This window comes from Monodelphis domestica, chromosome 2 (assembly GCF_027887165.1).
Source record: "Monodelphis domestica isolate mMonDom1 chromosome 2, mMonDom1.pri, whole genome shotgun sequence".
In the NCBI taxonomy this organism is placed as follows: Eukaryota; Metazoa; Chordata; class Mammalia; order Didelphimorphia; family Didelphidae; genus Monodelphis; species Monodelphis domestica.
Window position 1 is genome coordinate 373,494,401 of NC_077228.1, and position 25,449 is coordinate 373,519,849.

The following is a 25,449-nucleotide window of genomic DNA, read 5'->3' on the forward strand; positions in this document are numbered from 1 at the left end:
GGAAGAAAGGGAAGGAGGAAGAAAAGAGGAAGGGAAGCAAGGGAGGAAGGAAGAAAAGAAGGGGAAAGGAAGGGAGGGGAAGAAGGAAGGAAGGAAGGAAGGAAGGAAGGAAGGAAGGAAGGAAGGGATGAAGGAGGAGGAAAAGGAGTAAGGAAGGAGGAGGAAAAGGAGTAAGGGAGGAGGGAAGGAAGGAAGAAAGAAAAGAAGGGAAGGAAAGGAAGAAAGGGAAGGAAGAAGAAAAGAGGAAAGGAAGCAAGAGAGGAAGGAAGAAAAGAGGGGGAAAGGAAGGGAGGGGAGGAAGAAGGAAGGGAGGGAGGGAGGAGACAGACAGGCTGATAAGATAGATGGGTGGATGGATAGATAAAGAGATAGAAGGATGATTAGATAGATAAGTAGACAGGTATGTGGATAGCTAGGCATAGACAGACAGGTAGACAGGTAAATGGATATTTTTGCTATCAGTAGCTTCATAGACAAATAGCTACTCTCAGGATCTCCTCTAGTTAGAATCCAGCACCCCAGAAAGCGAACCCCACATGAGACACAGTGACCCTTAATTTTGTTAATTATCATGGAATGGGGGAAGGGGAAGGCGTCCCTCATGAAATATAGTTGGTGACTCATGGCCCAGGGTTCCTTTCCTAAACTTGTTTGGGGGTTTGTTGTTGTTTTGGGGTGGGGGTTGTTGTCAGTAAGGTGTGCTGAAAAAGGGGACCAGCGAAGGGAGATGGGGGACGGGGGTAAAGGAGAAATGCTAGAAAGGAGAATTTGCATCAGGGTCTAAATTATTAGTGTAATAATGAAGTAGGTAAAACTAGGAAAACAGTATGCACAAAGAGTACAGAGTGGGAAGGATTCGCCCCATCCAAAAGAACAACATCATTCTCATGACCAAGATTAGCCCTGGCGCGGTGGTGAGAGACTTTATTCTTTGCAGGAGTGGAGAGGGAGGATATAGAATATTGTATATGCTGCAAGACATGGCTCGTGTGTTGGTTGATTTTGCTGAGATAACTCTTCTCTCTCTTTGGAGTTCTTTGCTAAACGCCATTGTTTGCTGACTATGGGAGGGGAGGAGAAATATATTTAGAAATCAGTTTTATGTAAAAACTGAGTAAGAAGATGAGAAGATCTCGGTGTGTTTGTGTCCATATGGGTACGTGCACACACGGAGTGAGCATCGCTGAGGAAGTCCTCATCAGGGTGGTCCCCAGCCCTTCGCACCGCACTCGTCCCCACCAGGGCTCGGTTTCAGAGTTTCTTGATGGCAGAATGATATCAAGGAGGTCACTTCCTCTTTTTCTCCGGCACACCTTGGCTCCCTTCCTTCTGAGAAGAGCCCTCCCGGGCAGAAGGGTCTTGTTCCAGTGGGTTTCCTCTTGTATTCTGTATTTTGGACCCTCTATAATAAATAGTCCTGGGGGTAGCTGGGTGGCTCAGTAGATTGAGAACCAGCCCTAGAGATGCAGAAAATGGCAAGTTATACCTTCACTGTAGACACGAGAGGGGTAGCGAGGCGCCTTAGTGGAGAAAAGAGCCAGGATCTAGAGATGGCAGGTCCTGGGTTCAAATCTGGACTCAGACACTTCCCAGCTGTGTGACCTTGGGCAAGTCACTTAATACCCATTGCCTAGCCCTTACCGCTCTTCTGCTTTGGAACTAATACATAGTATTGGTTCTAAGATGGAAGGTACAGGTTTAAATAATAATAATAATAATAGTAAATAGTCCTTTCCTTAGATGACTCCTCTGTGATCAGCTTTTCAAGTCACTTATGTGGGTCTGTATCCTCACCTGCCAGGGCATTTCTCTTCCTTTTTTTCAACATGACAGCTTGAACCAAACCAGCCCCTTCTCCCTCCCCATGCCCAGGGTGTGCTGGGCCAAGATCTGCCTCCCCGGTGCCGAAAGGGGCCCTGGCGGAGGACAGGAGCAGCAGGAAATACTGGAGGCAGCCAGCGTGGCACATTAGCGCTCCTCTGGCTGAGTCACGGCCGGGGAGCTTTGGCCCCCAAAAGAGGAAGTCCTGCCCTCGTGCAAGAGGACTGGAGTCCTGTTTCTGGCTCTCCTGCCTCTGCAGGGTCAGACTCGAGAGATAACGTGCCAGCGTGGAAAGGGGGCCAGAGCCGAGCGTCCGAGGGCCTGACCACCTTCTCTCCTCCATGAAACCTGAGGCCACTAGTGAGATGGAATGGATGCCCCACCAGATGTGGAGTTGGGAAGACTTGAATTCAAGCCCTTCCTCCGACACGTACTGACTGTGGGACTCTGGCCAGGACATGTAAACTCTGAGCTTCAGTTTTCTCACCTTTAAAATGGGTACAAGAGCAGGACCTAACTCACAGCATTGTTATGAGGTCCAAGTGAGATAATGTGTATTAAGGGATCTAATTATTATCTAAAGGAACTTGATAGGTCATAGAGACTAACCACCTTGTTTTTACAGATAGGGAAACTGAGGCATGGTGACAGAATCAGTTGACTAATTTGCACAAGGCCAGATACCTAGTAAAATGTCTGAAGCAGGATTTGAATCCAGATCCTCCTAACAATCACGGCTAATGCCCTATCTATCTTCTACTTGTTAGTGCTGTCCCTCTTCAAATTACTTAGTATTTACTTACTGCCTCTTCACCTCCCAGAAGGGACGGTCGAGGGATGGAGACTGTTTGGTTTTTTTTTTTCCTCTTGGTCATCCCACCACCCAGCTTAACACCTGGTGCACAGTCAGTGTTTAATAAATATTTGTCAAATTATTGATGCTGTTATTGCTCAGATTTTTACTTTGGCTGAAACCAAAGTACAAAAGATGGCCAGTTTCCAAACGGCAGGCACCATTGCCTGTTTTGTAAATAGCAGCCCTGGTTTTTTCCATCTTTCCCATTTAACCAAAAAATGTACCTCCGTCCTTCCCAGTCTTTCCAGGGTGTGTGCTTAGGTACGGCTGTATAAATTGGACCCAGTCAAAAGGAATCTATGCCCACACAGTGGGACCCACTTCAGAGGAGCAGTAAGGATTTGCTCTTGAAATAACACCCACCCCCCAAAAATAGTGTGTATGGAAGGGGTTGAGGAGTGGCAAATTCCAAAGCCAAAATGTGGAAAGAACTGGAAATAGCGTGTTGGTCCATCGTGGTAAAGCCAGAAGATTCAAGAGCTAACGGGGGGGAGGGGGGGTTCTTGAACTTTTACAAATCCAACTTTCAAGCTGTTTCATTCACTCAGTTCCTCTGGCTCCATCTCCACCGGCTCTTTGAATTAAGCCAAGGATTCTTGTGCCTGCGAAGAAATAACAGAGCAAAAAGAAGAAGAAATTTAGGGGCAAAGCAAAACAGAATAAAAAAAAGTACCACGTTTCACATCCCCCCAGAGGCTGGTGGAGGCTAACCAGAGTCCTGACTGCATTATATTTTAAAAATTCAGATAGTTTGGAAGCTGCTGATCTCTCCTGGCTCAATTTTAAACTAATTCCATATTTTAAATAGTACAAGGCAGTGTCTCCCGTGCAGATTAAGCTTCATAAGAGAAAGGTCCAGCCCAAGAGCACCATTTGCCCAAAAGCCTCTCTGCAAGTTCTGGAGCTCTATTCCAGCCACTGTGAAGCCTGCCCAGGCCTGCAAGGACTGGCAGGGTGAAGAGTGGATCAGTCCATTGATGCAGGCTCAGATTAGCTCAACCAACAAATGCAAGCCTCTAGATATTAAAGCAGACCTTGCAGAATGGCCCAAGAAGAAGTATTGAGCAATGTGCCTTCCCTACTACCATGTTAATCTTCAAAAGTGAACTCAGCATCCCAAGTCAGGCCACAGCATGCAAATCATGTCCAATTTGAGTTTGCTTAATCGTAAAACCATAAATCCAGAGTTCGAAAGGATCTCAGAGGCCATTTATTCCAATCCCCTCATTTTACAGATCAGGAACCTGAGATCCAGGGAGTTTGTGACTTGGCCAAGGCCACTCACAAGAAGTAAGAACCAGAGGTAAAATGTCTCTTTTATTAAAATAAAAAGTGGAAATATAATCATGGTTTGAATGAACAGGGTTTCAGAATTTTCCTTTATCCTCTTCCCCCTCCCTCCCTCCCTCCCTCCTTCCTTCCTCCCTCCCTCCCTCCCTCCCTCCCTCCCTCCCTCCTTCCTTCCTTCCTTCCTTCCTTCCTTCCTCCCCTTCCCTTCCCTTCCCTTCCCTTCCCTTCCCTTCCCTTCCCTTCCCTTCCCTTCCCTTCCCTTCCCTTCCCTTCCCTTCCCTTCCCTTCCCTTCCCTTCCCTTCCCTTCCCTTCCCTTCCCTTCCCTTCCCTTCCCTTCCCTTCCCTTCCCTTCCCTTCCCTTCCCTTCCCTTCCCTTCCCTTCCCTTCCCTTCCCTTCCCTTCCCTTCCCTTCCCTTCCCTTCCCTCCCCTTCCCCTTCTCCTTCCCCTTCCCCTTCCCCTTCCCCTTCCCCTTCCCCTTCCCCTCTTTCCTCTTCCTTCTTTCCTTTTTTATTTGATCCTCTTCTTTTCTCTCTTCCTTCTTTCCTTCCATCTACCCTCTTTCCTTTTTTATTCCTTCTTTCCCTCCATCCTTACCTGTCTCCTCTTCTTTCTTTCCTTTTTTTATTCCTTCCCTCTTTTCCACTTTCATTTCCTGTGATTCTGATATTCATCAGGTATAATATTTGGCAAATAGAGACACTGGGATACTTGTCAACTCAGCCTGCACTCAAAAACATTGCTGTCCAGTTTTCATGAATATAGATTTTTATTCCCTATTTGCTCAGAACATACAGTGGTTTTGAATCTGTTCCTGGGGATGTTGTGTTTGAAAATGTTCTGGTGGGATCTTAGGCTAATGACTTCTTAGAGTAACCAGTGAATGAGTGGCATAACCTGGATGGATTTAGGGAGCCCTTTTCCCTCCAGGTGGTGAATAAACAGACCACACAACAATCAACCAGTTTTCACTTCATACCTTTGCTCACACTTTTCCCATCCCATCCCCTGGTCAGTGGCTCTCCTCTTGACATCCTTTCTTTCTTCTAGAGCCTCAGATTCCCCTTTTCATTTTATAAGTGATTCCTCAGACCTCTCTCTGTGATGCTTCCTCTGCACTTGCTATATTATATTTTGTATTATTGGGGGGTTTTGTGGCCTTATCTTCACCTCATATCTAGACGGTTAATTCTTTGAAGGTGAGGATGTGTCTAGTTTCCCTCTAGAAGTATCCCCATTTCCCCAGAACTAGTTGAGAGCTTTGCACGTCATAGGCCCTTAATAAATATTATGATAAAGTAATAAATATTATTTTGAAATCTATTTGCAGAAGACTTCAGATCTAATTTATTAGGCTAAAGCTAACATTTTTAAATTGTAATGTAATTTGAAGAGATTATCAAAGCGTGAGACTGAAAACTCTAGCTCACATTCAGTAAAAGTTTAAAAAAGAAAATAAAAATGCTGTCCCTGAGCAAGTCTGAATACAGATCGAAGCATACTTTTTAAACTTCCTTTATTTTTCTTGGTTTTTGTTTATTTTTTAATCTGTGTTTTCTTTTGCAATGTAGCTAATATAGCAATATGTTTTGCATGATCGCACATGTATAATCCATCTCAGATTGTTTACCTTCTCATGTTGGGGAGAGGAAAGGAAAGGAGAAAATTTGGAGCTCAGAATTTAAAAAATTTTAAATTTAAATTAAAAATTAAAAAAATTTTAATCACATTTATAAGAAAAACTCCTGAGCTGATTAATTCTAATTCCCTTCTTTTCTTCCATCCTTATGAAATGTCATACTAAGAAGACATCCAATTTTTATTTTTATCAAAGTGAGAGTTCTTTTTCTAATAAAAGTGTATTTCTGAAATACCTATGCTTGATATATCTTCATAAAATCACAGATATAAAGGTGGAAGGGGACCTCTTAGGCCATCTTGTCTAAACCTTTCTTTTTACAGATGCAGAAAATGAGGCTCAGGCAGAGTGACCTTTCCTGAGGCCACCCAGATAGCAAGGGGCAGGGCTGGGATTTGAACCATGCATTAAAGTGAAACCCACCCTCTGGATTCAGAACCAGCATTATTCCCAGGGCCTTATTGTTGATATTGACCAAGGAGGGGTTGCCCAAAAGTTCACTCCAACAGGAAGACAGATCCTGGCCTTGAATAAGGGGTAAGGAGGGCAGCTAGGTGGTACTGTGGTTAAAGCCCCACCTGGCCTGGGGTCAGGAAGACTCCTCGACCTGAGTTCAAATCCTGCTTCAGACACTGACTAGCTGTATGACCCTGGGCAAGTCACTTCACTCTGTTTTTGCTTCAGTTTCCTCATCGATAAAAATGAGCTGAAGGAGGAAATGGCAAACTGCTCCAGTATTTTTGCCAAGAAAACCCCAAATGGGGTCACTGAGAGTCAGACGTGACTAAAATAAATGAACCATAAAAAAAGAAGCAAGGACAAGGGCATTGGGGAGGAGGAAAGTGGGGCTTGGCGAGAGTTGGGGGAGTGGGTGTGGGCAGAGGGTTGCCAAAGCAGCATTTTGAATGTTCCTCGTATGACGGAAGTTCAGGTTTGGCTTTGAGGAATGGAATGTTCTCTCTTGCCCTCCAAGAACAGAAACAGCTGGGGAAGAGGTTGTAAAAAAAAAAGAAAGAAAAGAAAGCAAGAAAGGGGGAAAAAGACTGAATTTAAAAACATACACACAGAACACCCAGGCAAAAATGACTGGATATAGTGATAGCCATCTGTTTTCATCCTATTTAAAAAGTCCCTTCTTACCCACTCTAGTTCTTCATTTCCTTTTGGGAAAGGGGATAAGGAAGACTTTGCTTTGTGGATTTGGTTTATGACAGCTCCACCCTACCCAGAATGGGGAGAGGAGAGGGGAGAGGGAGAGAGAGAGGGAGGGAGGGAAGGAAAGGGAGTTTGAGGGAAGAAGGGAGATTGAAGGAGAAGTTGAGAGAGGGAGGGAGAGAAAAAAGGGAGAAAGGGGAGAGAGAGAGAGAGAGAGAGAGAGAGAGAGAGAGAGAGAGAGAGAGAGAGAGAGAGAGAGAGAGAGAGAGAGAGAGAGAGAGGGAGAGAGAGAGAGAGATTGAAGAAGAAATTAAGACAGCTGAGAGGGAGGGAGGGAGGGAGATTGAGAGAAAAATTGAGACAGTTGAGAGGGAGGGAAAGAGAGGGAGAAAGGGGAAAGGAGATAGAGAGAGGAAGGGAGAGAAAAAGAGAGGGAGAGAAGAGAGGGAGGGAAAGGGATGAGAGAGAAAGGAAGGGCGATTGAGAGAGAGAGAAAAGGAGGGAGAGACAAAGAGCCAAAGGAGGGGAAGAGGAAGATTAAGTGGGAGGGAGACAGAGAGAGAGAGATGGGAGGGAGAAGAGGGAGAACAAGCTTCCCTCTTGTTGTTCTGGGAGCCCTCTTGTATTATTCAAGTCCCAGATATATATACATACATACATATATATATATATATATATATATATATATATATATATATATATATATACACATTTATGTATTTACTCATTCCCCTTTATGAGTGAGTTGAACCTGCCACTTGCGTACTCAATGAAAACTTGAACCAAATGTTACTTATTAAAGATCTTTATGGGCAGAGGATTGTTGTCTGCAAATTAACTGGAAATCTTGCTTCTAACTGGAAACGCGATTAATTCAGCCAAGTCCCTGACAGTATTTATTTTCAGCCCATCATCCCTCTCCCTCCACCCCCCATCCCACTTTAAGGGTTTAAACTTTTGGTGTTTTAGACAAGATTCAGAGTGGGACTGGTCTGGCAGCTCTGCTCTCACAGATCTCCTTTGATTTCACAACCTCTTTACACAAAGGCTGGATTCATTTGGGCTTTTATTTAAGTCGTTTGGGCTTGTTTTTCCATTGCCTTCTATCAGGCATCCATACATCCACCAGGGCAGGTTTCTACCTTACTCACCTAGTAGGTGGAGCGATGGATGGGGAAAGACCCGACTGTAAAATCCAGCCTCTTATGCTTACTAGCCTTGTGACCCTGGGCAAGTCATTTACTCGCCATTTGCCTCAGTTTCCTCAGTTATAAGATGAGGTCGTGACAAGAAAACCCCAAATGAGGTCACAGAGTGGGGCACTACTGAAATACCTGGACTAGAGCAACAGGGAGATAGTGATAGCATCTACCTCGTAGGGGTGTTGTGAGGATCAAAGGTCATAATTGTAAAAGCACTTGGCACAGAGCCTGGCACAGACTAGGTGCTTCATAAATGCCCATCTTCTTCCCTTCCCTTCCTTCTTCAAAATATCATCCTTTGAACCTGCTTCTAAATTATTCTGAGCTTGATTACAGTCGCTAAGGCTGAGAACCCAAGTAGTGTGAGTGTCAGGACCCTGGACATGGGTCTCCAGGCTAAACTAGAGAGGTGGCACAGTGGAGTCAGGAAGACCCGAGTTCAAATTTGACCTCAGACATTTACTAGCCATGCCACCCTGGGCAAGTCTCTTAATCCTAGCTCTTCTGCTTTAGAACCTTAGAACTAACTAAAAAGATACTAAGACAGAAGGTATGGATTAAAAAAAAACAACCCACCACTACCACCACCAGGCAGTGAGAAAAGAACCAGGCTCTTTTTCACTATTGAAGTTATCCTGGCATCCCAATGGAATTCTTATATCCCATCACCTAGGAGATATACCATAAGTTAAGCTGCCCTCTGGTATCTGGGGACTTGGTATCCTTCCTTTGATTTTCTTCCAATCTTTTTTTTTTTTAATCTAATTTAGTTGGAGGATGAAGGTTTTGAGTGAAAGTAGTTCCAGGGAAGAGAGTGGATCTGATATTTTATACCTTCAGGCATTAGAAATTAATTTGTCACCTCCGTGTCCTTCAGCCCAATCCTAACCCATGTTTCTTTCCAAGAGCTACATTGAGGGGGGGGGGATTTTTTTTAAGTTGCACTAGACATTTCCGGGCTATGTGCATACAAATTATTAAAGAGATTAAGAAAACTGTGGATTTATGTATGTTATACCCATTACCTCCAGGAGAGTGTAAAAACTCTTCCAGGACAAAAACTTTTATTTTACTGTTTTCTTTCTTTTTTTTTTGGTATCCTCAGCACCCAGAAATACTAGAAATACTTTTTTTTGCTTCAACTGAATTTTTCAAGTAAAAGTCAATTTGTGTTTTAATTAGCTAGATAATTCCCTCAATTCCTCTTTTCACTTGTGTGTGTGCAGCGCCCTTTTTTTTAAAATAGTGAGTGCCTATCCTTATAACCTTAATTATGGGAACTTTAAGGGCCACTTTCACTGTGCCATAATAATAGTTGTGATATTTAAATTATATATTTATATGTATATTGCATTTATATAGTACTTTAAGCTTTGGGTATGCACTCAACATGCATTATCTCTCTAAGACCTGTAGCAACCTCTCAAGGTAATGAGTGCTAAAAGTAGTATTATCTCCACTTTACATAGGAGGCCCAGAGAGATTAAATAACTCAGTCACACAGCTCGCTTGTGAATGTCCAAGGCACCATTCCAGCCTGAGTCTCCCTGATTCCCAGCTACAGCCAGGATTTGCTCTGCTCAGATAACATTCTCAGGCCTCAAAGTTTAAGGCAGGGGCTCTTCTGTGGCCCCCCACATAAAGCAAGAGTCTATTCCTGAAGGTTGGATTGGACCCTTCTGTCATCCCGCTCTAAGAGTCTTTATTCATAGCCTTTGTTTTTCGGTCCCCGCCTCTATCTGAGGTTAGGCTTGACTGGAACATGATGATAATGAATTCATTTCTAGGGCTAGAAGGTAAAAGATATCAGATAGACTCCCAAGAAGAGCCATCCTTTATAAGGGATTAGGGAGCAGATTGGTGATTCAATAATATAGGAAATTCCCAGATTGAGGATATGAGAAATTCCCAGATGATAAAACTCTCTTGATCAGTGTAGGTCAGCTCTTCTGCAATTTATAATCCTAGATGGTTTAATGAGAGGCATGAGAATTTTTTTTAAAGCATGTTCTAGTTTTATTTTTTCCTAATTATATATAAAAACAATTTTAACATTTTTTTTAACTCTTACCTTCAGTCTTAGAATCGATACTAAGTTTTGGTTCCAAGACAGAAGAGCAGTAAGCTAGGAAGTTGGGGTTATTTGGCCAGGGTCAGATAACCAGGCAATGCCTGAGATATCATTTGAACCCAGGATCTCCCCTTTCTAGGCCTGAACCTCTATCCACTGAGCCATTTGGCTGTCCCTTAATATTCATTTTAAATTTATTTGAGTTCCAAATTTTCTCTTTGCCTCCCTGCCTTCTTCCCTTCTTAAGACAACAAGCAATTTGGTATAGATTATACATGTGTAGTCATTAGCCAAAAATAAAACAATAAAACCAGATGATGAAATTATGCTTCTATTTATATTCAGATTCTTATCAGCTCTTTTTTCTGGAGTTGGACAGCATTTTTCATCATAAGTCTTAGATTATTTAATTGATTTAAATAGCTAAGTTATTCACAGTTGCTCATCATGTACACACATTGCAGTTACTATGTACAATGTTCTCCTGGTTCTGCTTATTACACTCTGTATCAGTTCATGTAGGTCTTTCCAGCTCTTTCTGAAGTCATCCTGCTCATCATTTCTTACAGCACAATAGTGTTCCATCACCACCATATACCATGATTTGTTCAGCCATTCCCCAATTCTTTTCAAATCTTTGAGGTGTGAGAGATTAAGTAAATTGCCCAGGACAACAGGGCCAGCCTGCCAGTCAGAACTTGAACTTTAAGTCTTCCAGGTTTCAAACAGGACAACTTAGCTGTCCCTATTTCTCAGTCAGTCAATAAATAATAATTAAGTACCTGCAGAACTAATCAATGACTTTTCTGATAGGAAAGTCTGACATTTTGTGAAGTGCTCCATGCCTGAAGTCAGTCAGTTCCCCAGCATTCTCTCTCTCTCTCTCTCTCTCTCTCTCTCTCTCTCTCTCTCTCTCTCTCTCTCTCTCTCTCTCTCTCTCTCTCTCTCTCTGTCTCTGTGTCTCTCTCTCCCTCTCTGTCTGTCTCTGTCTCTCCCTCTCTCTCTTTGTCTCTCTGTCTCTCTCCCTCTCCCCTCTCTGTCTGTCTCTCTGTCTCTCTCTCCCTCTCCCTCTCCCCTCTCCGTCTGTCTCTCTGTCTCTCTGTGTGTGTGTCTCTCTGTCTGTCTGTCTCTTTTGTCTCTGTCTCTCTCTGACTTTTTTTCTCTCTTTGTCTCTGTCTCTCTGGCCCTTTCCCTTTTTCTCTCTCTCTCTCTCCCTCCCCCCTTTCTTTCTCTGTCTCACTCTCATTTTTGTTCTCTGTCTCTCTTGTTCTCTTTTTTCTCACTCTCTGACTCTCTCTCTCTCTCTCTGTGTCTCTGTCTCTGTCTCTCTGTCTCTCTCTCTCTCCTCTCCGTCTGTCTCCCTCTCTCTCTCCCTCTCCCCTCTCCGTCTGTCTCTCTGTCTCTCCCTCCCTCTCTCTGTCTGTCTGTCTCTCCGTCTCTGTCTCTGTCTCTGTCTCTCTCTCTGTCTCTCTCTCCCTCTCCCCTCTCCGTCTGTCTCTCTGTCTCTGTGTGTGTGTGTCTCTCTCTCTGTCTGTCTATCTCTTCTGTCTCTGTCTCTCTCTGACTTTTTTTCTCTCTTTGTCTCTGTCTCTCTGGCCCTTTCCCTTTTTTTCTCTCTCTCCCTACCCCCTTTCTTTCTCTGTCTCACTCTCTCATTTTTGTTCTCTGTCTCTCTTGCTCTCTTTTTTCTCTCACTCTGACTCTCTCTGTCTGTCTCTGTCTGTCTGTCTGTCTGTCTGTCTGTCTGTCTGTCTGTCTGTCTGTCTGTCTGTCTCTCTGTCTCTCTTTTAAACCCATACCTCTGTCTTAGATTCAAGACTAAGTATTGGTTCCAGAAGAGCGGTAAGGGCTAGGTAATGGAGGTTATGTGACTTGCCTAGAGTCACCCATCTAGGAAGTATCTGAGGTCAGGTTTGAACCCAGGACCTCCCGTCTCGTCTCTAGACCCTGGCTCTTCTCTCCATGACGTCACCTCGCTGGCCCTCTCATGTTCCCAGTGAAGGTGTAACTTGACATTTTCTGCACTCTGGTCCACACCCTAGTACCCATGTGACTCTTATCTCCCATACTTCAGCAGATGCAAATATAGAATTAAGACTTTGCAGTCTCATTTTGCCTTATCAGTGACCACAAGTCGAGCAGAAAGATAGTTGAAATACTGGAGCTTGTGGATGACCACGTGCCTCCCTGGGGGAAGGGGAGAAGAGGAGGCTGCGGGTGCCCTGTTTGCAGGCAGAGTCGCTTGTCCTGAAGGGTGACCTGCAAACTCACGGCCATGGAAGGGGGCTGGGGATGGCCAGCTGCAGTTCATGTTGTTGCTCTTCTCTCCCCGTGACACCCTCCCCCCTTTAAAAAAATGGGAAGGGGGGAAGCTCTTAAGAGTTAAGTTACACAACTCTCTTTTTATTTTTAAAGTGAGTGGATTCCTTGTTGCTGTGGCTGAGAATGATAAATTGATACCACATGTTGCTTCTAGACAAAAAAGTCTCTGTTTTGCATTGGAAGCCCTTGCAGCTGGTGTCTGGGTTAATGGACAGGCTTCACAAGGTAAACACAGTGTGGAAGAGGCTAAAACAGACATGGAGAGGAGGAGTCGGGGAATTCTTGCATTTATAAGACCAAGAAGAATGGAGCCATCAGCCCTCGCCCCCTGCCCCGTACCAGCACCCGCGAAACACTCAAAAGAAGCCCCCAGTTTGTTCCACTCTCAGTGACTTCAGCTCCACGTGGGGCTGTTAAAAAGCAGAGGACCTTAGTGGCAAATAACATGTGTAGATAGATAGATAGATAGATAGATAGATAGATAGATAGATAGATAGATAGATAGATAGATAGATAAAAATAAATAAGTCAATACATACAAATAGATATAGATATTTCAACTTCTGGTGTGAGCAGATGTCAGTTTGTTGGGTTTTTTATTTGTTTGGATGGTTTTTAAACCCTTCCCTCTGTCTTAGTATCAATTCTAAAGACAGAAGAGCGCCAAGGGCTGGGCAATTGGGGTTAAGTGACTTGTCCAGGATCACACAGCTGGGAAGTGTCTGAAGCCAGATTTGAATCCAGGATTTCCCATCTCCTACCTAGCTGTCCCCAAATCTTCAGTTTTAATACCCAATATGAATTATTTACGTGATGATTTCTCCACTATCTATCTGATGTGGTAGTTAGAGCACGAGGCTTGGAATAAATAGGAAGTCCGATTTTAGATGCTTCCTTGCTGTATAGCTCCCGACAGATCTGTCCGCTGAGCTGCAGGGTATCTTTTTCCCTATCTGTAAAATGTGGATAATGGTGGCATTTACCCTCACAGGATTCTTGTGGGGAGGATATGAGACAATATACATTTAATGTGCTTTGCAAACCTTAGAGTACAGCTCGTACATGCATTATTCTCTTTTCATCCAAGGCTAGTTTCTTTGGGTCATAGGACCCTAGAGGTCCTCCTGGTTCCTGCTGGTAGGTGGTACAATAGATAGAGAGCCCAGCCTGGAGTCAGGAAGACCTGGGTTCAAATCCAACCTTAGACACATCCTAGCTGGGTGTCCCTGGGCAAGTCACTTAACCTCCATTGTCTAGCCCTTACAGCTCTTCTGCTTTGGAACTAAAACAACTATTTGTGATCCTGAACCCTTCCCAGAGAGGTTCTTTCTGTTGGGTAATTTGTCAGGACCTAGTAGCTAACTTTCTAGTGATGAGCCTCTCCAAACTTAGGCATTCAAACTCAAGAAGGTCCAAGTCTCTCTCTGTCTCTCCCCTTCCTCTGTTTCCCTCTCCCTGTCTCTGTCTCTCCCCTCTTTACCTCTCTCTCTGTTTGTGTCTCTCCCTCCCCTCTCCATCTCCCTCTCTCTGTCCCCTCCTCTTCCCTCTCCCTGTCTTTGTTTCCATCTCTCACCCCCCTCTCCCTCTTTCTTTTTTCTGTCTCCCCCACCCCGTCTCTTTCTCTGTCTCTGTCTCTGTCTCTGTCTCTGTCTCTGTCTCTCTCTCTCTCTCTCTCTCTCTCTCTCTCTCTCTCTGTGTCTCTCTCTTTCCCTCTCTCCCTCCCCACCTCCCTCTCCCCCTTTGCCCCAACATTTGGACAATAGACATAAAATGGAAAAGTGTGCTGATTTTTTAATCAGAGGAATAGAATTCAGTGGGTCAGCAATCTATTTAAAATTTAAAATATAATTTAAATACAAATAAACTTAAATAAATGAATGGTTAATTATGAATGATAAATTAAAACAGTATATACATTTAAAAAATAATTTTAAAACAAACATTTATCACCTACCAAGTATCACTCCCTAGGCAAGGTGCTGGGGGTGCAAAGACAATAAATGAAACATCAATCCTGGATCTGCCAATTGTAGCCTGTGTGGATTTAATGAATCATTTTACCACTCTAAAACCTCAGTTTTCTCATCCATAAAAGGGGAGAAGAGAATCAGATTAAATGAAAGACTGCTTTCCCTCCTGGGTAGGCTGAAGCAAGATTTCCTAAATAATGTCTTTTCTCCAACTTCTAATTCCTCTCCCTAAAAATTTATATCGTGGAAGGGTTTTTGTGTGTGTGTATGTGTGTATGCAAATATATCTATAAATATACATATAAGTGTGTATGCATACATTTATGTATATGTATTGTTTCCAGAGAGAGAGCAAGAGTAAGAGTGCAAGCAGCTAGGTGGTGCAATGGATAGACTACCAAGCCTAAAGTCAGGAAGATTCATCTTCCTGAGTTCAGATCTGGCCTCTGACACTAGTTGTGTTCCCCTGGGCAAGTCACTTAACCTTATTGTCCTCAGTTTCCTCATCTGTCAAATGTACTGGAGAAGGAAATAGCAAAGTACACTAATATCTTTGCCAAGAAAACCTCAAATGTGGTCATGAAGAGTCAGACACAACTGAAAAATTACTAAATAACAAGCACACATACACACATGTATCTTGTTTCCCCTCCAATAAAATGGAAACTGAATGAGGGCAAGAACTTTTTTTATCTGTTAAAGTATCCTCAGCATGCAGGATAGGCTGTGACATTTTAATAAGTATTTTCATTTACTGGAAAAGGACAAACAGTCCAGTTTTTGAAAGAAGGAAATAGATGTAGTCTTTATACCTAAGCATTTTGACTTCTACTCCTAGCAGTATTCTAAGACATATTATTATTAAAGAGATGAATGGTGAGCATTTAAGAAAGGAAAGCAGTGGTCTGGAAAAGCCAACATGGTTTCATCAAAAGCGAGTCATGCTGGTCTAACTTCATTACCTTTCTGACAGGGTAATTAGCCTGACAGGTCAGAGGAATGCTATTGACGTGGCATGATTCGATTTCAGCAGAGAATTTGACAGGCTCTCATGCTATCCTTTGGGACCAAATGGAACAATATATGGTAGAGGATAACAGATATGGAATTAGGGGAATGACCAGACTCAAAAAGTATCATCTTGGAGGAAAGTCTCTCATGGGATGACTTTCAGATCAGTGCTTGACTTTGTGCCATGCCAGAGTTTTATTGGTCTCCTAGATGAAGGCATAAGGATATTTCCTATCATATGGGAAGATGATGCAAAGTTGGATAGGATAACACATGGGAAAACAGAATCAGGATCAAGAAAGTCCTTAACACAACCATCTAGGTTGTATCACCCATATTTCCCAGAGCTTTGCATGATGCCTGGCATATTGTAAGTGCTTAATCAATTTTTTTCTTTTTCTCCTTATTCCCTCCATCCCTCCAAGTGAATCATGCCTTACACTAAAATTTGTTTTAAAAATAAAATAAAAAAGGCTCATAAAAACTAACATCCTGAAAAAAAGTCTGATGTTTACCTGTTCTACACCTGTGGTTCCTCCCCTCGGTCTTTCCTCCTCTCCTTCTCCCTCATCCCTCCCACCTTCACCTTCTTTGGGTTCTAGTTGGGGCCCAAATTTCATTTAATTTCAACTAATTTCACATCATTCACAATTTTGATCACTTTGTTGCTATTGTTCTTTCAGTTTACATTGTTGAAAATGTTTCTTGTTAACTTGGTTCTGCCTTCTTCACTTTGCATCAGTTCATATAAATTTACTCATACTTTGTATTCATCATATTCCTTGTTTCTTAGAGCTCAGTAGTATTCCATTAGGTTTGTTTATGCACTGAAACTTGTTTGGCCATTTCCCTATGGATAGGCATCTTATTTGTTCCCAGTTCTTTGCTACTATAAAAAAGCACAGCTATAAACATTTTGGTGGCATATAGGGACCTTTCTTTTATATTCTTGATCTCCATAGAATATGTTCCTAGCAATGGAATATATGGGTCAAATAATATAGACATTTTAGCTACTTTATTTGCATGATTCCACATTGCTTTTTGAGAATGATAGACCAATTCAGAGCATTAATGTATTGTTTCCCTCTCTAACATTAATTATTCCCATCTTTTTTCATCTTTGCCATTCTGCTGCATGTGATGACTTGAGAGATGTTTTGATTTGCATTTCTCTTATTAGTGATTTAGAGCATTCAGTAAGATGAAATTCAGTGGGAATAGCTTAAAAATTCCTACATTTGATTCAGTCAATCACTTTCATAGATATAAATAGATGGTATGCAGCTAGATAGGGAGGCATGGGGTTGGTGGACTTCAAACTGGCAGGTAAAAAAAAAATCTAGCATCATCTTAGACTCCTTTAAGAGAGATCTTATGTTAAGGAGGAAATGATAAATTGCATTATATTCTATCCTGATCAGAACATATTTTCAGGCCAGAGTTCCATTCTGTGCACCACATTTTAGGAAGAATGAAGGCAAATTGGAATGTTTCCAGAATAAGATAACCAAGGTGGTAAGAGAGGGAACTGGAGCTTAGTAAAAAGAAATTGTGATATTTAGCCTAGAAGAAAAAAATTTAGTGGGGAGTGGAGGAGTTGGGAATCATGATAGCTGTCTTCCAAAGTGGCATGAGCTGCTTTAAATGGGAATGGGTTCCTTCTCACTGGGATTTTCCAGGATAGTTGGAAGTTTTAGTAGGGAAGCTGGTAACAACAATAATGAATAGTAACAGTAACATTTATGGAGCACTTTAAAGTTTGTAAAGCAATTTGCACATGTCTCATGTTTTATCCTTGCAACAACAATTCTGGGAAGTGTTGATGCTTTTATTCCCATTTTACAGATGAGTAAACTGAGGCAGGGAGGGGTCGAGTGGCTTGCTTGCCTAGTAAAGATCTGAGACAAGATTTAAACTCTGCTAACAAAAGCATGACAACCACAAAAAGAATGCCAGCCCTCCTTGGAGCTGCTAATTTTGACCATTTTTAAGACGACAGTAAAAGATAAAGTAGTTTTTTAAGCAATTAGGTATCCTCTCTAGACATTTTAGCAACTTTCTACCATATAGAGTGTGAGCCGTGTCAATGGAAGGTCTGTGGATCTGAAAAGCTATTCACATGTGGGTGTGTAATGATGGGGATAATGGGTGTGTGTGAGTGTGTGTGTGTGTTGTGTTGTATTTTACTGACGTTACTGGAAAAACCAGTCTGGATCTTATTAGGTAATTTAATGAGATGCCTCAGGGAATATATTCTGTCACTAATAAACTCTAAAATGATTCTTGCAGACTTGGGACGTGGAAATAAGTCACCTACTTAATAAATTAGATTTCATTTCAGAATCCAAGGAAAATCAAAATTGCTAGGTACAATCCATAATGGACTCTTTAGCATGATATAATGGTCACTTTACTAGTGGCAAGAACAAGCTTAAGACAGCTGTATGATAAGAAAACATCTAATGCCCAAGTGGACTTACGCGTCGGCTATGGGGGGTGGGGGGGAGGAAAAGAAAATGATCTATGTCTTTAACGAATAATGCTTGGAAATGATCAAATAAAATATATTTAAAAAAAAAAAGACAGCTGTATGATAAAGTAAGAGGAGGGTATAAGCTAAGGGCTTCACTTTTCAAAGCTACTCTTTTAAAAGACAACCCCTTTTTAATAATGAGCTTAAAATATTTTAAAGAGCAATGAATTTACCCCCTGGCCATTTTGTAAATATGAAATGAAATGATGCTAACTGTTATTCATTTCTGGTTATTATTGAAAACTTTTCTCCAGAAAGTAAGATGTAATGAAGTAACTCAAGTCTTTAGTTCTGGAGAGAAATGTTCTAACCATTGCCTCATACCCCCTCTGAATAGTAACTTGAATGGGGAAAAAAAATACTTCTTCTAGATCTCCAAATGAAAACTAAAAGAATTATTCTGGTTGATAAGTATAGGCTTAAAAAGGGTGGTAGGCTTAAAGATAGGTTCAAATCTGACCTCAGACACTTCCTCGCTGTGTGACCCTGGGCAAGTCACTTGATCCCTGTTGCCTATCCCTTACCACTCTTCTGCCCCGGAGCCAATATACAGTATTTACTCCAAGACAGAAGGTAAGGTTTTTAAAAAGGGGGTGGGGGTAGGGTGAGTGGAGCTGTGGTTTTATCAATGTAGGGAGCTCTTGGTAAAGAAACTTCCTCAATGAATACAGACTATTATCTGCTCTGGAATTTAGTCTTAGAGTTTCATGGGGTGCCAGGAATGACTTGTCCCAGAATCACGCACTCTGTGCCAAAGGGAAGCCTTAAGTCCACATTCCTGATATTTGGAGGCCACCTCACTGACTTTCATGAATAGGTGTGTGTAATATAAAAGGTTATTTACATAGGAGAATTCTTTAAAGGACATCTTAAAATTAAGTCAAATGTCCCTGTTCCACACTGCACCCCCTTCCTCCAATAAATCTCCTTTTTCCTAGATGATTTAGATTTAGCAAAACTTGAAAAAACATTCTCCATCCAAAAAACAAAAACCTTGCTCTCTCTTAGTTTTACATTTGGTGCATGGAAAAAGACTTCCAGCACACTGAAGGCATCCTAAGGGGAAGAGTTTCTCTGGAAAGACATGGATGAATATCTCAGATAAGAAAGGAATAAGTAGATGACAAGCTTCATGGATAGAAGAAAAGCCCACATCCAAGACCCCACAGAGCCACGAGGCACAAGTAGGCTTCCTCAAAAGAAAACAAGTCTGACTGGTTCTTAGTGGTTGACATTTGATTTCCCAAAAGAGCATCTTCTGGGTGGTAGGTGTCATTTGGAACTCTTCTCTCTTACATCAGATGGGAGCTCTAGACCCATTAAATGTGAAAGAGCTGAATGATGCCAAAAATTTCTAACATGCTTTAATTTGGTGAAAGGTTGGCTTATGTCTTGGTGGTGACCTGCTGCCTACCTGGGTCTGTTGGATCTAAAGAATAGTCTTTGTCCACGTTGTCTCCTAATAAGATTCAAGACTTCCATAAAGTATTTTCTTAATTTGTGTCAATTTTGATAGAAGAGCTACCTTGAACCAGGGCAGTTTTTTAACTTTGCTTCCCAGTTGTTGTTCTTTTTAATCTATATTTTTCAGTGTTCCTCATTTCTTTGATAGGAAAATTCAAAAAACATTTTAAAGAAATAGAATTTCTGTTCATGTTTTAAAGAAATATAGAAATATTTTTCATATTTTAAAGAAATATAGAAATAGAATTTCTGTTCATGTTTTAAAGAAATATAGAAATATTTCTTTTCATATTTTAAAGAAATATAGAAATAGAATTTCTGTTCATGTTTTAAAGAAATATAGAAATATTTCTTTTCATATTTTAAAGAAATATAGAAAGAGAATTTCTGTTCATGTTTTAAAGAAATATAGAAATATTTCTTTTCATATTTTAAAGAAATATAGAAAGAGAATTTCTGTTCATGTTTTAAAGAAATATAGAAATATTTCTTTTCATGTTTTAAAGAAATATAGAAAGAGAATTTCTGTTCACGTTTTAAAGAAATATAGAAATATTTCTGTTCATGTTTTAAAGAAATATAGAAATATTTCTTTCCATGTTTTAAAGAAATATAGAAATATAATTTCTTTAGATTTTAAAGAAATATAGAAATATCATTTCTTTCCATGTTTTAAAGAAATATAGAAATATCATTTTTCATGCTTTTAAAGAAACATAGGAATATAATTTCTTTTCATGTTTTAAAGACATATAATTTCTCAAATCATTAGCAAAGAAATATTCTTTAACTACAGTAAGAGGGGGCAGCAAAATGGCTTAGTGGATTGAGAACCAGACCTAGGGGTTCAAATATGGCCTCAGACCCTTTCTAGCTGTGTGATGCTGAGCAAGTCACTTAATCCCCAATGCCTAGCTCTTTCAGTCTTCTGCCTTGGAACCAATACACAGTATTGATTCTAAGACAGAAGGTAAGAGTTTTATTTTTTTTTTAATGACAACAGTAAGAGTAGAAGACTGTAGAATAAAATCTCCCAGGAAAAAATTGTTTTCATCGTTCAGCCATTCATCACTCTTCTCTCACTCGCTTCTTTAGGGCGCCTGTAGAAGTGCCAAAGGTACTGGCTTTGTGGCTGTTGGTTATGTCGCCCCATCAGAACTGCAGTCCTGTCTTCCATGAGATCACAGGCTTCGAATGTTTGGAGTTGTTTGCTTATAGTAAAATCCTGTTGACTCTCTGTTTTTTTAAAGACATTCTGGTGGAACACATGGATTTGTATCGTCTACATAAATACAGTTGGCGATTGCCAATTTTCTAAAACTCAGATAACTTTTAAATTTGTTCTTTTTAATATAGAGCGCCAAGAGAGCAATTTCCTCTTTAAGTTGGGTTCCTTCAGCCGCCCTCTAGGACTGGACCGGGAGAACGCCGGCCTTTCCCGTCCCCTCTGTCTCCTGGGCTTCTTGAGAAGCCTTTAGCAAATTAGGGTCTGTCTGTGCTGGGGTGTAAGCCGTCCCCCTCCGGATGCACCCCACGGACTCCCTGATCCCCAAGGAGGTAGATAGCCTTGTTTCTGAGGCACCGAAGGGCTTTTACCTCAATTGCCCCGCATTATCCCGGCCTCCTCCCTGTCGGGGAGCCAGGGGGCAGGTACTTTCGGGACTGTAATGAAGATGGAGGCGTCAGGGTTCAGACTGATGGAGTGACGCATCCGTGGTCACCGGAGGCAGACAGGGAGGAAGCTGGGCTTGGAAACTGGGTCATACTCGTCAGGTGTGCTTCTCTCCCAGATGGAGCGGATTATTTGGGGCCAGATGCTGTGATTTGGGCTTTTTTTTGTGGCGGGGAAGACGGAGCAAGATGGGGCCGGGGTTCCTTCTGCCTCCCGCCGCCTAAGGCTGCAGCACACTTTTCTGTCCCTCTGGGGGAGTCACGTCATCGGTGGGGAGGAGTGGACCCCCACACCAACAGGGCTATTTTACCCATCCTACCAACAAGGAGTAAAGAGTGGGGGCCCAGTGGAATTGCTTGTCAGCTGCGGGAGTGGGGAGGGAGACGACATGAGTCATGTAATGATGGGGGAGATGGGGGGATTAAATTAAGAATGGAGGCAGCGAGGGGGCTCGGTGGGAGATCGTGGGTTCCAGTCTGGCCTCAGACATTTCCGTGTCACTTAATCCCCTTTGCCCAGCCCTTCCTGCTCTTCTGCCTCGGGACTGATGTGCAGTATGGATACTAGGACAGAGGGGAAAGGTTAAAAAGTAGCAGAAGGAAAAGGAACCATTTGGAGGACAAATTCACTCTGTCCTCGTGTAATATTTCATTTTCGTTCCAATATGTCTGTTTTTAATTAGACTTTAAATAGATTTGGGTTGGGGAGGAGGGTTGGACCTTTTTTTCCTAAAATTTACATTGGTTTTTTTTCCCCGCTTACAGAACTCTATCCGGCACAACTTGTCCCTACACAGTCGATTCAAAAGGGTACAAAACGAAGGGACCGGGAAAAGTTCTTGGTGGATGATCAATCCGGACGGGGGCAAGAGCGGAAAGGCCCCCCGGCGCAGAGCCGTCTCCATGGACAACAGCAACAAGTACACCAAGAGCAGGGGGCGGGCGGCTAAGAAAAAGGCGTCGCTGCAGGCTGCCCAGGAGGCGCCCGAGGACAGCCCGTCATCGTTGTCGCAGCTGGCCAAGTGGCCGGGCAGCCCCACCTCCCGGAGCAGCGACGAGCTGGACACCTGGACGGACTTCCGCTCCCGGACCAACTCCAACGCGAGCACGATCAGCGGGCGCCTGTCGCCCATCCTGGCCACGTCGGAGCTGGATGACGTGCAGGACGACGACCCCCCGCTCTCGCCGATGCTGTACAGCAGCTCGTCCAGCCTGTCCCCGTCGGTCAGCAAACCGTGCACGGTGGAGCTCCCGCGGCTCACCGACATGGCGGGCACCATGAACCTCAACGACGGCCTGACGGACAACCTCATGGACGACCTGCTGGACAACATCACGCTGCCGCCCTCGCAGCCGTCGCCGTCGGCGGGCCTCATGCAGCGGAGCTCCAGCTTCCCGTACGCCGCCAAGGGCTCCGGCCTGGGCTCCCCGTCCGGCGGCTTCGGCAACGCCGTGTTCGGCCCCTCGTCGCTGAACTCCCTGCGCCAGTCCCCCATGCAGACCATCCAGGAGAACAAGGCGGCCACCTTCTCTTCCATGTCGCACTACGGCAACCAGACGCTGCAGGACCTGCTGACGTCGGACTCCCTGAGCCACAGCGACGTCATGATGACCCAGTCGGACCCGCTCATGTCCCAGGCCAGCACGGCCGTGTCGGCCCAGAACTCCCGCAGGAGCGTCATGCTCCGCAGCGACCCGATGATGTCCTTCGCGGCCCAGTCCGGCCAGGGGGGTCTGGTGGCTCAGAACCTCCTGCACCAGCAGCACCCGGCCCAGAGTCCTCTCGGCGGCAACCGTGCCTTGTCTAGCGCCGGCGGCGGCCTGGGCCTGAGCGACGCCGGCGGCCTGGGCTCGGCCAAGCACCAGCAGCCGTCGCCCGCCGGCCAGTCTATGCAAACCCTTTCTGACTCACTCTCAGGGTCCTCTTTGTATTCCACTAGCGTAAACCTCCCCGTCATGGGCCATGACAAATTCCCCAGCGACTTGGACTTGGATATTTTTAATGGGAGCTTGGAATGTGACATGGAATCCATCATTCGCAGTGAACTCATGGATGCCGATGGGTTGGATTTTAACTTTGATTCCCTCATCTCCGCTCAGAACGTTGTCACTCTGAATGTGGGGAACTTCACTGGTGCTAAGCAGGCCTCATCTCAGAGTTGGGTGCCGGGCTGAAGGACCTTTGAGGAAAGGGGGAATGGGCAAAGCAGGTCAGTGCCCCGGGGCCGGGACGGCGTCCTCCAAGGCGGGTGGGTGGCCCGGGCCGGGGGGATTCTCCTCCCTTTGCCCAGACTTTGGTCTTTAGAACACATTAGGAAGGGAGGCTCTTCATGGAGAAACTGGTCGTGCCAAGCGACGGCCCTCGCGCGAAGGACCCACAAATAGGAAACTGTTTTCTGCCCCGCTCCTTAGCCAGGAACCCTACAAGCTGGTCCATTGGCCGCCATCTTCCCAGCACGTGCTTTCAGCATCTCTGCTGGCTGTGATAGGCAGCTTAGCCCCACTCACCCTCTCCTCACCTCCTGATCCAATTGTATGTGGTATCAGCCTGCCTCCCTTCAGTCTTACCAGTGGGGTTTCCCCCCCCCCTTTAAATAGGCTTTCCAAACATTTTCTTCAAGCTCTAATTTTTGTAGGGATCTTCTTGCTAGAAACAAAACCTCATTAATTATTTTCCTACAACCGCATGAGCCATAGGATGATGCGGATGTCAGTTTAAAAAATATGGGGGGGCGGGGAGCAGGCAACTGGGTAGCTCAGTGGATTGAGATCCAGACCTAGAAATGGGAGGTCCTGGGTTCTAATGTGGCCTCAGACACTTCCTAGCTGTGTGACCCTGGGCAAGTCACTTAACCCCCATTGCCTAGCCCTCACCACTCTTTTCCCTTAGAACCAATACACAGTATTGATTCCAAGATGGAAGGTAAGGTTTTAAAATAAATAAATAAATATATTTAGAAGCAAAGCACTTGGTAAAACTCTGTAAATGTGCCTTCAGTTTCTCCCTTTAGCAACTAGATAATCGATCAATCTACAAATATTTATTAAGTGTTTATTATGTCATCAGGGGATACAAAGACACTGGAAAATATTCTGTGGCCTTGAGGAGCTCATGTTCTATCAGAAGAGATCCATACGTATCTCTGGGTGTTTCTATATCTAGATAGGTAGACAGACAGACCACATGAATAGAAGGTGAATAAATACAGGATTTCTCAAAAATTTTAAATTTTTATTAAATTAAATTATTATATATAGTAATATGTTATATATAATCATCTAGAGATTGATGTCGCTATTATTTAAACTTAATGAAGTTTAATAACTATTAAAGGTGTCCCAAAAGCCTTCGTGAAATTTTAGGAAGTATGTCAAAGCAATGAAGTGCCCTTTAGAGGATGCTAGCGGAAAGCCTTTGTGGAGAAGACGGCACCTCTCTGAGGTGTATTCCAATCAGTCACTTGGTAAAGGACCACTTTTTAAGCTCTTACTCTGAGTCAGGCCCTGTGCTAAGGACTTGGGGTACAAAGAAAAGCAAAAACATGCCCTGCCCTGCGGAAGTTTACTTTCTCATGGAGACAACACATAGGCTGGCCGATGACTGGTGGAAAAAGTTGGAGTTGGGACGGGGAGTGTTCATTGTGGGTAAGGGACAAAGAGAAGGCTATTTGGTTGGACCATTGAGCTAGGGAAGGAGAGTGATGTCCATCGAGGCTGGAAGGCTAATTGAGACCCTGATGGATGACTTAGACACAGTATGGGGATTGATCTCAAGACTTCCCAGACTCTTTGCCACCATAGCAGTTCTTTGGGATTATATCTAGATGGCCAAATGTAAGGAAGACTTCTCACCAAATGCCAAGGTGTAGCCAGACTTTGTTTTGAAGTTTGGCCAACTTCTACCCTCTCAGGGAGAGAGGTCTGGGCTCAGCAGAATTGGGCAAATTAAAGCTCTCAGGACCCGTGCTTCTCCCCACAGTGAGCCAAGGATTTTATCAGTAATTGGTTAAAAAAAAGAGGAATGATCATAAGCTCGATGGTCACAGGTATTGAGTTGGAAGGGAACTTAGGTGTCATCTAATCATAGGATCATAGGAACTAGGAGGCCAGTCATTAAACATTGATTAAACACCTACTATGTGCCAAGAACTGTACTGGACCTCAGAGGCTACCTAGCCTAACCCCTGTGTTTTTCAGGTGGGGAAACTGAGGCCAAGAGAAGTAATGGGAATTTCCTATGGTTGGTAGCAAAGTCAGGATTTGCATCTAGGTCCTTTTATACCAAGTTCATCACTGATAACACTCTGCCTTAAAATTAGAAGCTGTTAACAACTTAAAACTTTATTTGGCCTATTCTACTATAGTTTAGGAGCAGCTAGGTGATGCAGTGGATAAAGCGCTAAGCCCAGAGACAGGAAAATATGAGTTCAAATCCGACCACA

General features: G+C 43.4%; 1 protein-coding gene across 1 annotated transcript in view; it reads left to right on the forward strand.

The window, feature by feature from the left end:
• The window catches only part of FOXO3 (forkhead box O3), a 160,883-nt gene that overhangs the window by 108,872 nt on the left and 26,562 nt on the right, over positions 1 to 25,449 (forward strand). The window contains exon 2 of the mRNA XM_001368456.3: positions 21,773 to 23,217. Coding sequence (XP_001368493.2) covers positions 21,773 to 23,182 — 1,410 coding nt within the window. The 3' untranslated portion in view covers positions 23,183 to 23,217. The remainder of the gene's footprint in view (positions 1 to 21,772; positions 23,218 to 25,449) is intronic.